This window comes from Glycine max, chromosome 11 (genome assembly GCF_000004515.6).
Source record: "Glycine max cultivar Williams 82 chromosome 11, Glycine_max_v4.0, whole genome shotgun sequence".
Lineage (NCBI taxonomy): Eukaryota > Viridiplantae > Streptophyta > Magnoliopsida > Fabales > Fabaceae > Glycine > Glycine max.
Window position 1 is genome coordinate 1677677 of NC_038247.2, and position 13947 is coordinate 1691623.

General features: G+C 34.0%; 1 protein-coding gene and 1 pseudogene across 3 annotated transcripts; both read right to left on the reverse strand.

Moving 5' to 3' along the window:
- Nucleotides 1-1957: 1957 nt before the first annotated feature.
- Nucleotides 1958-6537, reverse strand: LOC100788457 (uncharacterized). 3 transcript variants are annotated; one of them, XM_026124344.2, is made up of 8 exons: nt 6255-6537; nt 6108-6170; nt 5205-5963; nt 4923-5057; nt 4142-4225; nt 2700-2756; nt 2523-2609; nt 1958-2430 (listed from the first exon to the last, which is right to left on the reverse strand). In XM_026124344.2, exons 1-8 carry the CDS (start codon nt 6528-6530, stop codon nt 2323-2325), a joined length of 1569 nt encoding a protein of 522 aa, XP_025980129.1. In that variant the 5' UTR covers nt 6531-6537; the 3' UTR covers nt 1958-2322. The 3 variants fall into 3 exon arrangements, with proteins under 3 accessions (XP_025980129.1, XP_040862487.1, XP_025980130.1); XM_041006553.1 differs by lacking the exon at nt 1958-2430 and having other exon boundaries at nt 2517-2609; nt 2700-2761; XM_026124345.2 differs by lacking the exons at nt 1958-2430; nt 2523-2609; nt 2700-2756; nt 4142-4225 and adding an exon at nt 4298-4436.
- LOC100788985 (glutamate--cysteine ligase, chloroplastic-like) lies at nt 6531-13610 on the reverse strand (annotated as a pseudogene).
- Between the last annotated feature and the right edge of the window lie 337 nt (nt 13611-13947).

A 13947-nucleotide genomic window follows, 5' to 3' on the forward strand; every position in this document is an offset into this window, starting at 1 on the left:
AATGAGTGTCGGTTGGTCAAATTCTGTTTCCGTTTATCACGATTCATGTTACGTCATTTTATAACATTATCACCTAACTAGAACATAAGATAATGTTATGGTTACTATTATTGCTAAAACTGTGGTCGATATCAAATTCTAGGTCTTTTGCCAAAAGGTAAGAGTTAATGTGTTATGTCTTCGAAATAAGTTGATTCTTCTAAAATGATCACCTAACTACCTAAGGTCTTTTTGGAAGGAGTCTTTTTTTAGTGATTGGCATGGGAGTATGGGACAAAACGCTATACATAATGTAATTGGTGTGAGTGATGGGTAATTAAGGAGAGATAATAGAGTCGTCCGTGGGACCTTGCATGTTTTGAATTTTGATCATTAATCAATAATCATAGCTCGCAGTTCTTTGAACAGGTAAGATAACTTTGATGAGTAGCACTCCAGCGAACTCAAAAGCTCCTTCTCGAAGACCACAGTGGCGCCAACGCCAACCAACCACCATGAAGAATAATCCAAGTTGCCTCAACCGTACAGCGTTGCTCTGTGGATATTTGGAAGCCATAAATAGCTCTTCCATTAACGAATTGAGACAACTTCATTGCTGAACAAAAATGTCAACATGTTTCCCAAGATCAGTAGGTAAAACATTCCATTGACTTTACTTTTTCCAACTGTGCTCGCTCAAAATTATACAGAACATCTCATGCAATCAAGAGACACGTGTGTCATGTCAAGGTCAAGGCTCTATTGGTTCAACTTCAATTGAGGCAACTATAAAATTTAGTTGGTGAAAAATTGAAAACTGTCACCATCGCACTAATGGTGGTCATGATGTTGCAACCTAATTCATGTCATGTCACTATTTGTTTATCGGTAAATAAGTTGAACTTTATTTAAATGAATTACTTGGGCAAAAACATTGAATTTCCACTAAGACTTGGATCATGTCATAATAAGAACTTGCCAAGATTATTTTCTAAGTTCATATTGCTTTAGTAAATGTGATTGCAATCTGTTGAGTAACTTATGCTTCTTTGGTTGGGGTGATCATGAATTAAGGTTAATGTAGCTGTAACTGCTGATTTAAAAAAATGTAGCTGTAACTTCAAAAATAGTTTTCTAGCTGGGCAAAAAGAGAAATGAGAGAGCAAAGATAAGTGGATCCCAAATTTGTCACAACTCACAACTAGTGATTAACATTATATCATAGCCATTAAAATTTCTCAATAAGTAAATTAAATTCATCACAAACAGAATAATGCCACCAACAATCCTTTATTTGGTTCAAAATAAAAGTAATCAACAAAGGACTGACCATTAGAATGGTGAAGGCTCTTAAGTAGCTAGTATGTAGTAAAATAAATTTCCTGTAAGTTTACAACTGATATAATTAAAACACTTGCTTACAAAACATATACAACATTATTCTGTTTTCAAAACGAATGCTGACTGGCTAAACTATTCAAAAGATTTTGGAGGATACGGTGTGGTGGAGTAAACCACAGTTTCCAATTATATGATGTTTTCTGTTGGAGACAAATACAATAACTTTTAGTTTAAGTTTTATTCCATTGAAAGTTTTTTTTTTTTTAGTGAAATAAGCTTTATTTCATTTCACTTTCACGAAGAGCAATCAAGTTGGAATAGTATCAAAACTATGGAGACTAGTTAGAGTAATAGCTGCCGGCCTTGCTAATTCAACTTTAAACTTCGGTTTAATAACTAAGAGGCTCCTGCAATGTTTGATGATGGCACCAAATTCTGAAATATCATGCTTTGGATGCTTGATCTTATCAACCACTGTTTTAAAATCAAGTTCGAAAATAACGCAATCCAAATGTTACCCACTTAATGGCTTCCAGCAAAGCCAGAACTTCTCCTTCATAAACTTGCAGCTGAAGCACAACTAAGTTTGGAACTAGTGTTTTCTTTTTTTTGCTTATTAATGATTTGAACAAGTTAATACTACAAAATCAAAGTCAAACTATGAAATTTAATGCTATGGCTAATACAACCTTTATGATGTATGAGGTAAAACCAGCTAGTTCATGTGAAGTATTACACAAAACCAACCGTTTTTTTGTATGCGATGCGCAGAGTCAAATAGGAAGAGAACTATATCTATTCATAAACAATTTTTAGCTATGACTTAACACTAGCCGGGATAGATACACGTCTCATAGCCTCAATATCGTCACCTTTCCTGGACTTTCCAAATCATTTCTGGGGATATACAATTAACTTTTCTTTTAAAAGATGTCATTGGCTGACTTTGGATTCACGGGGGCTCAGTATCTTCATCGGTACATCTTTAAATTTTGCAGTGGCCTATGGCGCTGTGCCTATGTTTCCCTTTGGATCTGATGCATCTATGGTCGGCATAGACACCTCATCCCGGGAGGCATACCAGGAATGACCACAGGAAACACATTCCAGCTGTAAAGGCAAAGCTCCAAGCAATCAAACCAAGCCATAAAAGTGCAGGACACAGTTTTGGAACTCTGGACTAAAGTAAAAAAAGATGAAACCTGATAACGTTCATTATTTCCAGCTTGGATAATCTCTCTCAAGCCCACCTTACAATCCATACATTTTGAGCAGCGGGCATCTGTCATCTGTTTCATGGGAAGGAAAGCTGAAGTCAGCAGATATCATCACACAACTTAACAGTTAATGGGATAATGATTGTAGCAGGGAAAATTTACTTGCAAGTGCTGGGTCTCGTCAGGCTCCTTGGTTTTTTCCTCAGCAACCAAACCCTCCTGAACTTCATACATTTAGTATGTGACCATAAGAAACTATCCATCAACAAGCAGTTTAATCTTTTCAAAATCAGCTTTCAGAAATTGATGATAAGTTACCAGTACTTCGATTCATAGTTGCTGTTTCCATAAAAGACAGTGCAAATAGCTTTTTTAAACATCAAACATTATTTTAGGGAACCGTTTGAAAAGCATGAGCCATGTTTAGAAGTAAATTCTCAGAAATTTTATGTAATATATACATTTACTACCCCTATGCCTTTAGTAAGCAGACTCGATTCCTACAAAGCAATTCCAAACAAAACAAGCACTAAAATGAGGACTAAAGTTCCTATGTGAGTGGTCTCAAAAGGCTGAATGTTCATCTGCAATTGATTATAATACATGTTGGAAAGTCACTTTAATTGCAATCACCCCTGGCCAACCTTAATCGTGGCTTATTAGAGTTGGTTGCCAATGTCTCAAAAAGGGCTATAAAGGGGCTGACCAGAAAGACTGAATGAAGTGTTGTAGTGTGCCGCTGTTGAAAAATCAAATCTTAGGGGGTTGATATCCCACATCAACTAGAGACAAAAACTAGTGTTTATAAAGCTAGGGCAATTCTCACCGTACAAACTGATTTTGTGGGGGTTAAGTTAGGCTATAAGCCCAAATTTTGATATGGAATTAGAGTCTGTCCTAGATCTATTGTTGGTCCACCTACATTGTCACACTCCAGACCCATAGCCTTGAATGTGATGGGGTATGTTGAAACTTGAAAACTCTCCTTAATTGCAATCACCCCTAGCCTGCCTTAATAGCAACCTACAAAGGAGCTAATAAGAAAGGCCGAGTGAAGTGTCGTAATGTGCAGCTGACAGGATAGGATATTGGCTTTTAGGGATTGAGAACTTGAGATCCCAAATAACTAAAGAGAAGGCCAAAGTAGTGCTTATAAACTTATAAAGCTTAGGCAACCCCATTGTACAAGTCGATTTTGTGGGGTTAAGTTATGTTTTGTCGTTTTGAGCCCAAATTCTAAGAATACACCACACCAATAATTAAATGAACTATTAGTGGATGAGTTATAAAGCTTAAGGCTTGGCTCATTTAAATAAACGAGCCTAATCTCAAACTTGAGTTTATGTATTCAAATAAACAAATGAGCTTGATCGAGCATTTAAAGAGTTGAGCTCGAGTAGTTCACGAATAACTCGGATCATTTACACCCCAAGTTGAGCCAATGGCATTTGACTGATGGGAAAAAAGATAAGATGTTTCCTAGCTAAAATAAGAAAATAGTAGTAGAAAATCTAGGAAACAAGTTCATCATTTCATCACAAGCGAACAACTCAATAGTTCAATTGATTTTTTTGTAAAAGATTAAAGCCTATCAGATATCATACCTTTAATTCATTGGGTGTCATATTTAATATTTTTGAAGGCTCCAACTCTCCACTCAATAGACGGCGTGCTAACACTGCATTTTTCTGCAAAGAACAATATAATCAATACATTATAATTGCAAGAGAGAAACATATGCACAAATGTTGGTAAGTTGCCTTAATTGCAGTTACTCCTAGCCTGCCTTAATTGCAGCTTCTCATAGTTGGTTGCCAATGTCTCAGAAAAGGCTACCACAAAGGGCTAACCAAAAAGGCTGAATCAAGTATCCTAGTGTGCAATCATCGGGACATTGGACTGTGGGGGTTGAGATGAATTAGACCTGTATTAGCCCCTAAGTCCAAATTCTAAGAATAAATATTCACATGGATTTCTCAATACAAAAATATCTCAAAAATCATTTGTTATGATGATGGTGAATATACATATAAGTGACAACTGTTACAGCTAACTAGTTTTCCCTTTCTTTTCCATCATAAAAAGAGATAATTGCACAGAGATATACATAAATGTGTTTCTAAATATATAAATAAATAAATTACTTAGTGTGCAACACCATGATCATCCAACCTTCCAATTTATCAGTTGTGTTCGACTTGTAACCTCTTATCTTAGTCTTAGACATTAATTTTAATAATAGATAAATATGAACAAAGATCAATACAAGCTTAAAAGTCCAACATAAGAATTTAGCAGCAATATTTAGTTTTTTTAAATAACTCAATGCAGTAGTTAAAAATATCTCAAGCATATAACTTATATATGCAGAAGCCACCTTCTGACCTGGAAATTAAAAGCTAATTGCCGCAACTTTTGGTTGTACTTCATAGAATCTGATGAGAGAGCATCATGAGAAGCTTTTTCGAGAGCAACCATGGCTGAAACAGCAACATCTGGCCAGTTAAAAGACTTGGAACTCTGTAGATTTTGGGGGCAGGGGAGGGGGGGACAGAATGAGGGAGTGTGAGACAAATTCATATACCCCTTAAGAAAAAGGGAAATATAGAGAACAAAAAAGAGAAAATGATTAGTTGCTAATGGCCTAATAATACAGATTAGTCACACCTTCTGAACCTTATCTTGACAGTCAGTTGCTGATTCTGAACTTCTATGCTTGCTTTCATTGTTGATTTCATCAGAATTGGCATTCCCTAATCCTTTGTCCCTTTCTTTGCTATCATTAGAATCACACATGTACTGAATGCGTTGAAGCAACCTCTCCAACCATTTGTCTCGATGGCTATCTCCAGTTAGTGCATTGAAATCTACCAATATCCGATAATACTCTGAACCATTAGTTATGCAACCCGTTGGTGTTTCAGATTTTGGATGTTGTTCACTCTTAAGAGTTTCTTCCTCCTCTTTTGAAACATCAAGAGGTGAAACACTCTTTCTCCTGAAGCTTTTTTTATTTTTCAATTGATCCCCATCGTCATCAGGGGCTTCCTCGGGCTCAAGGTCAAGTAGTTCACCAATACGTTGCTGAGTCTTCTCAACAAGCACATCAATCTCTTGCTGCTTAAATTCCTCATAATCCTTATCAGTCAGCCTCCAGAGTTTTCTTTCCACAGTGTCATACACCTTCTGTACAATAAACCCGGGGTGATCCTTACGCTTTGGAAGCTGTTTGTGTCTGGGAACAAAATGCACCACACACTTGTGCATAACAGCCTCTGCAGGAACATCGTCACGGTGGAAACTATAAAACAGCTCTCTGGTATCACACGATTGCCAGTTTCCACCACCTTTTTTCTCAGCTTCTTCTGGTCGGTAAAACCACTGCCCCGTCACTTTCACGTTGCCATTGATAGACTGTGTAATGTCCTGAAAGCAGAAAACCCTTCATAACATGAATGCAGCACAAACAACTATTTATTTATTTATCTATCGGGCATGAACCAATCGAATTGATTAAATATCTAAAATCACAATGAATAGCAATTGAGAAGGGAAATAGATAAGAGGTACCTTAATAATTGCAACATAAGGCTTTTGGCCTTTCTCCTCGGGTACAAGAAGAACGGGATCCTCCTGCACAAATTGAAACGAGTTTTGGTGTTCAAATCCCTAAATTCGAAATAATTGAAGAGAGAAAAAAAAAACTAGGGAACTTACGAGAGTATATTGGATGCCATCGAACTCGAAGGAATCATGGTGCCTCTTCCTGCCTCTTCCTTTTCCCGAAACCCTAACGGGTTGGCCAAGAGGTTTAGCGTCCTCCGCAAGCTGAGGCGGCTCCGGCACCTCCTCTTCTTTTTCTTCTTCATTCTCGTCATCATCGTTATCTTCCTCGATAAGCCTCATCCTCTTCCGCGTGCGTTGTGGACGCGGCGGTGCTTCGTCTTCATCGTCGCTCGTCGCCACCCGAGTGAGGCGTCGACGATTCACCATTGCCAATTTTCAGTTACGATCACCGCCTAAATGGCAATATAAACTCTCGCCCCCGTCAACGAATATTCTCTTGTCTGGTCATACGTATATATAACCCATGTGATGTCACTCGCCTGACCCAAACCCACTGTCGTACAAATGTACGAAAATATAATTTATAAAAAAAATAGATTATATCAATTATTAATTGTAAAAGGAGAAACTCATTAATAAATTAATTTTTTCGGAAATATTAATCATCACAAAATTAATAATTGTTTCATAAAAAATATTAACATAATAATCAAAAAGGGTCAATGGTAAGAAATAATAATATAAAATTTAAATTTGAAAAAAAAAATTAAATTATATCAAATGTCAATGATAAGAACTGTGAACATGAAAAACAAAAAAAATGTTAATGATAACAAATAATATGAAATATGATATATGATATATATATATATATATATATATATATATATATATATATATATATTCAAATTTTACTATTGAATGATATATAAACTTGATGATAATTATGTATGAAATCTTATATGATTTAGATATTTATAAATCTACAATCTAATAATAATAATTTGTTTGAGATTTTCATAGGTTTGTTTGATTTATGTTTATGATAAAATTAGATTTAAATTGATCATGGTTTGATTTGATTATGTTATTTTTTTTAGTTAGTTCACATTATCTTAATGAATTAAAATTGGGTTGATTTGGTATTTGTTATTGAGTTATGATGATAAAAATTAATTATTTTAAAATGTAAAATGTTAATAATGTTAGTGTGAAACTAACAAAAAGATGAATTTGACTCTATTTTGAAACTAAGATTAGAGGTTCAAAATCAAAATTTTAAAACAAAAAAAAATCAAAATAAGAATTAGTATAAACATAAGGAACTAAAAGGATATTTTAGTAAAAATATATTATCTAAAAACATGCACTGCATGATGGTGTAAAATAACTTACATTCTTGGTGCATAGCCTATTTTCTCATATACATATATATAAATGCTTTAAAAAAATATATCATATTGAAAACTATTCCTAAGTTTATGAACACATACATAAATGCAGTGACGGATCCAAATCCAAAACACTCCAAGAGGGGGGCTAATTTTATTTTTCTTATTTTCAAGTTATTTGAATATATGTTTTAATAATTAATTAATAAATAAATAATAAATTCCACAAAATTTGACCAATTTTACTCATGACATTAAAATTCATTTTTATTTTAAATTATAAAAAAATAAATATAAATGTAAAAGCAAAATTCCATCAACTAATCAGTCAATCAAAATTATGGGCTCAACCATTTCTTTAAAAATTTATACTAGCATCCAATCACAAATCAAGTTTATATATTTTTTAAGATAATTTTATAAAAATCAACAAAACTTATCATAAATTGTGGTTTATAATTGAATGATAGTTATTTTACATTGATCTTTTTCTCAAAAATTTAAAATATAACATTTATTATTAGTAAAAATCAAATTCATTAAGGAATTGGATGAAGGGTACAAGTGGTACCCACCCTTACAAACTTGCAAACATCATTTATACTTGGTAAATATTGTCACCTAAATGATTTAAACCTAACTTATATAAAAGTTCTAAACACATATGTTGTCAATACTAATGTGAATGTAGTCCCATAATAGACCTGTAGAAGACAAAAGGAATTCCCACAGGGACTATTTGACTATCTACTCCCCACACATACACATGGTATACATAAGGTGTCAAGGGAGGGAGGGCTGTTCGCCCCTGTTTGCCCCCACACCATTCGTCCTTGCATAAATGAACAATAAAGAACATAGCATATATCAAAACAACATGTTGACAGAGCATGTATATGTATCAAAATAGCATGCATCGAAGTAATTTAGAGAAATACAAGCATTACATATTATGTCATAATTGTCAAAAACAATAAAATAAACTGAAAAGTAGACAAAAACAAGAAATAAAAAATAGACAAAAACAAATAAGTTGTTTAGGATTGAGAAGGTGGTTAAGGTGGATGACATCCCAGGACAACTTGTTGATTTTGGGTTGGCTATGGGGGACAAACAACTAATGATTGCATATAAGTTGGTGAAAGTGGAGGTGCAAAAGTGGATGAAGGGTGTGAAGGACTTGGTGGTGGAGTTTGAATATCCACGTAGATCACTTTTGAAACATCAAGAGGTGAAACACAAAAGCGTAAAATAAATAATTTAAAAGATGATAAACAACGGGCAAAAATTCCTTCATAAGATCACTGCAGCACAAACAAGTACTGATAAAGGAATAGTCATTATCTATTAGGCATGAATCAATCCAAATGATTAAACTCTTTTTTTTAATCTAAAATCACAATTAATGGGAATTGGAAAGGGGAAATAAATGAGAGTACCTTAATAATTCCAGCATATGGCTTTTGACCCTCTTCTTGGGTTTGAAAAGAACATTAAACAGTTCAGATAATAGGTTCTAGTATTAGTGGTAGATTGTGCTCTATTCTATCTCTTTCTATCAACCCAAAGACAACATACAAATCTTGAGACAAAGTTCTTAATCTAATATTGGATTATATTGTGCATAGACAAATCAATTACCCAAAAAGCCGGCAGAGCACATAACATTTCCAAAGGGCCATCATCAGCACCCCTCATTTCCATGTATCTCTTTAGCCTGACCTGCACAAAATTTAACACTGGGCCAACTTAGTATATTGGCATTTGGAGAAATTCAAAATCCTTAACATGGTTAGTGTTGATTAGTAACCTCAGGAAATATAGTTATTAGATGATTTTCCCAGTCACCAAGTGTTGGCACCTGACCAGGAATGGCAGGGAGTTTACTTGCCATGAAGTCCTGCATAACAAAGCATCAACTAAGTGCAAATATACTACATATAAAACATTAGGAAAAAAAAAATGCAAGTGGAAGGGTAATGAGATGTTTGAGACTTGTGAGACAAGAAAAGAAAATAACCCTGAATGACATGCCGCGGCAGTCAATGTACTTGTTTTTTTCGATAAACAAACAACATTGGCACATCGAGAGCGTAATCAACATACTGCTCAAACCTATAAGAGTAACAGACAAAAAGTCAGACTTGATAAAAGTAATAGTTCCATAAAAATAAAAGTGAAATTAGAAATAACTAATAACATACCCAAAAGTGTCATAAAAAACAAAGGGGAGTATGCCAACGCGGCGTTTGTGAATCTGACCCACCCTATGGCTGTTTATAACACGCCGACAAGTTGAATATTAATGCAGTATATAAAACAAATATTTGGATGTTAAGGTGAACAATAATTCAAAACAGTCATAGACCTTCTTATGGTGAGATAACCATTTGGAACCCCTTCCTTGAAAGGTGAATTAGCGAATAAGGCTGCTGCCAACTGGTTTAAATTCTAATTATCATAGAAGTTAATCATGTCTGCTTCAGAACTGAAGTCCAGGTTGACCTAAACCCATAGTTAAATTTTTATTTTTGTTATTTTAGATTGCACTAAATATATTTCAAATGCAAAAAAATTGAACACTAAGAAAAGGGATAAATTTGGCAAAGGATTTAGCTTATAAAAATAATTTATCGGCTATAACTAGGAATTGAAGTACAGAATTTATCTCACCTGAACTGAGCATGTCATGAACAATGATTCAATTGCAGGTGGGCCAAATTTATGTAAGTGATTTTGCATAATGTTATACCGTACCTGGAAGAAGTCAATGCATTAGCATCCCGCTCTTAATTCAAAAGTTTGAGATGTATGTAAATATTACCTTAGGCACTCCAGGTATGTCTTCCAGTCTCCATTTAGGCTGAAAACCTAATCCCAAAAATCCAATTCCCATTTCCTCAGCAACAGTTTTAGCCTATCAAGCAAGGCATAAAAAATCTGTCACATGAAAGTGTTTAAACATTGCTGTATAATTCTCAGTCTCATAACCAAAACTGCCTTCAAAATGGAGATGATGCTGCAGTCCATGTATGGTAACAGTAAGTAACACATTGCATGCTTCAACTTTTAACAGTAAAATAGGATGAAATTATGAATTAAACTATCTTAGGATTCTTGTTATGCCAAAGATTGCACAGACTGACCTGATAGAGATGTGAATTAATCTCATCACAAGTTTGATGCAATGTTTTCAAAGGCATACCACTAAGCTCAAATTGACCACCAGGTTCTAATGATATACTTTGCTTGCCCTGCAGTAGAATTTTTTACATATAAATGTCACATTCCGTTTAATTGAAATTGGTCTCAGATTTCAAATAGAACTGTTGTAAATAAAATTTCAAGTACAATTTCTGCATATAGTCACCACCAAATCCCAAATTCAGAATACAAGGCATAAAATTTCATAAAGAAGAATAAATTGAATATCAAATGATTAATCGATCATTATAGGACTTACATTTTTTAGTCCTATGATGTTGTCTCCTTCCATTATTTTTTCCCAATCAAATCTTGCAGCTATGCGATTGAGTAAACTGATATTTGTTTGTAATTAATTGGACGTAAAGTCTTAAGCTCAAAACCAAATTTCTCGTGCTCTGTACCTATTCTGCAAAGACCATATGCAAACTAGGTAAATCACCTAGCTAGATATACTGTACAAATTTGTGGTTTTGTCTTTGAGTGAGAAAGAGATAAACCTGATTAATTTGTAACCACCAAACAAGCTTGTTAATCATTAAAATCATGATTTCTTAACAAATGGAAATTACGCAACTCAGAGATTTTGAGTTGAATTGAACACAAGAAATTGAATATGGAGCTATAGAATAATTGCACTAGTCCAGTCTTAATACCAGACAGTGCTGTAAAACAGGACAGTCAAAGAAATTAATTGATCTATTGCCAGAGCTGGAACGATCATTTCCATTTACAAGTTTAGGTAAACTTTAGGCACACGCATATGTTGGATAAATTATTGATGAACAAAATGTGCTGAAGGTAAAAAGAAATAGCTGTGACAAATAAACCATGTATTAAAGAGATACTAGTACGAATATTGAGTACGATAAGATACATGTGATAATTTTTTATTTATTAATTACTTATATTTTATACCAAATAAAACATAATTATATTTATAAATTACTTATATTTTATTAATTTTTTTCTTCATTTCCTTAATAAAGCTGATATTTATATTATTTGTTATCACTATGGTGATAAAATGGATATGACTTTATGAAAGGCAGCAAGCTTGGAAGTTGAAACACTGGAGCAAACAATTTCCCCTCATTCCTCAACCAATCTAAAATGACCACTTTGACATTGTTCACCCGCTTTCTCATAAATAAAAAACAGAAATGCTAATTGGTAACAAATATTTTTGTAAAAAAATAATGGAAAAAATTATTAGACCGTCTGAGATTATCATGGTTCTCACTAATTTTCAAGTTGAAATACTTGGTTATATATAATAAAGTGTTATTAATTAAATTTGAATACACATCAGATAAAGATACATATTAATACTTGGCAGAATTATTAATACTATTTTTAATAATTTTATATTATATATAATCAAGTATTATTAATTAAACTTGAATACATGCATGTCACAGATTGTGAACACGGATACATAGTGATCTGAAACTACTTATCTAATAATTTTTCCTTCTCTACCGGCATTTTACAAGTTGTACGTGCATATTTGATATATATATATATATATATATATATATATATATATATATAATAACAAAAAGAGTATAGAATATATATGTAGGTCACCTCCAGTTATGTTTGGGCTTGCAACCAGATATGAAGTAGTTAATTAAATTAGATCATCTTTTGTCAAGGGCTTGGCAATAACAGGAGCATGATCTATGGCTGGCCCCGTAGTAATAATATTTACTCTCTTTGCCCTCGTCGTCAGCATCTTATTCTTCTTCCCCTCTCTTTGTACAGATAGGCTGAACTTGCGCATGCACAAGGAAGACATATCTTCCCCTTTAGCTTTAGTACTTGACTCTACCTTCCCCATAATTATGCATTGGCGTGAAGTCCTGAACTCCATTTCAGATCAAGGGATACCATATATTCTGCACCCTACTCAATTAATTAATTAAACAACATATATACAGTTAATCCTTGAAGATGAAAATTAATTAATTAACTAGCAGTTCCAATCCATAGACCATATATTTTTAGCTCTTAGCCTCTTATATATATACGCACACATGAGAGAGCAACTACATGAAATACGTACGTTAATTTGTTACGAGCTAGCCCATCAGTCATCACATCTATTTCTCACCAACGTACTTACGTGTATGTAACACGGTGATTCTTACTTGCGGCAAATTTTCTATACATTTGAACTTTATTTGAAAAAAATCTAATTAAAAGGAAAATAAGTTACCAATGGCTCAAAAACAATTTAACCTCTCGTTTCTTCCTTTGAAAATGATCAGCTAGCCAGCAGGCATGCATATAAGTTGATTAATCAAGGTACGTAGAAGATACTGAGTTAATTAGCATGCATGCATGCATTACGAAAAAATTAATGCTTTGAGCATAAATATTGCAGTTCAATATAGAAAGTAAGTAATCACCACAAGCGAAATTGTTACGAATCCAGAGACAGAGAACATACCAATAGAAGCAGAACATGAGGTTGATATAGCAAAGCAGGAGGTACAAGTAGAAGTCAGGCCCAAGAGGAGAATTGTCAAACCTTCTCACCTGAATGACTACGTCTGAGAAGGATCCATGAATCAGCAGAGGCACTTTGAATTAGGAATATCCTTGCTTGATGTTGTTCACCTTTAGGGAGACAACAAATAACAAATTCTGTTATTCCAAATGTTCTAGAATGAATTTCGGTTATAGGAAGGCTATATATATATGTAAATAAACAAAGCAAGGAAGCAATGAGAATTATATACCTTATTTCCCAAATAGTCTCTCCTCTGTGTCTTCTTCCTCTTTCTGGAGGTTCTGGGCCTCTAATCCCAGTTCTCGGGTGCTCTAACAGAAATGCAGTGGATATTGCTGTCCTCGCGATGTTGAAAAGGAAAAAAAAGTGAAGGGATAATTACGGATATATATGTTAAATTTCGAATTTGGTTCGGAGGTTTGAAACAAGCAATATACGTATATATATCGTACAGATGGTGCAGTCTTGGTTGAGCTACACGTGCCATGGTAGGGGGACACTTCAGTTTGATTGGTCTATTTTGGTCACCTTACATTGACACGTGTCATGTTCCTCTCGGTTAAACTCTTGACCTCCGTCAGCTATCGGTCACCCAAATATATTAGTTTAACGCATCCATGCACCTTCTAGTTTTAGTGAATTCAATTTGAAGTTCCATCTATACTCTTAAATATTGGCCAGAGGAAACCTACAAGCAATTCACTATTTCTAGAGGAAAAAATAAAGGCAA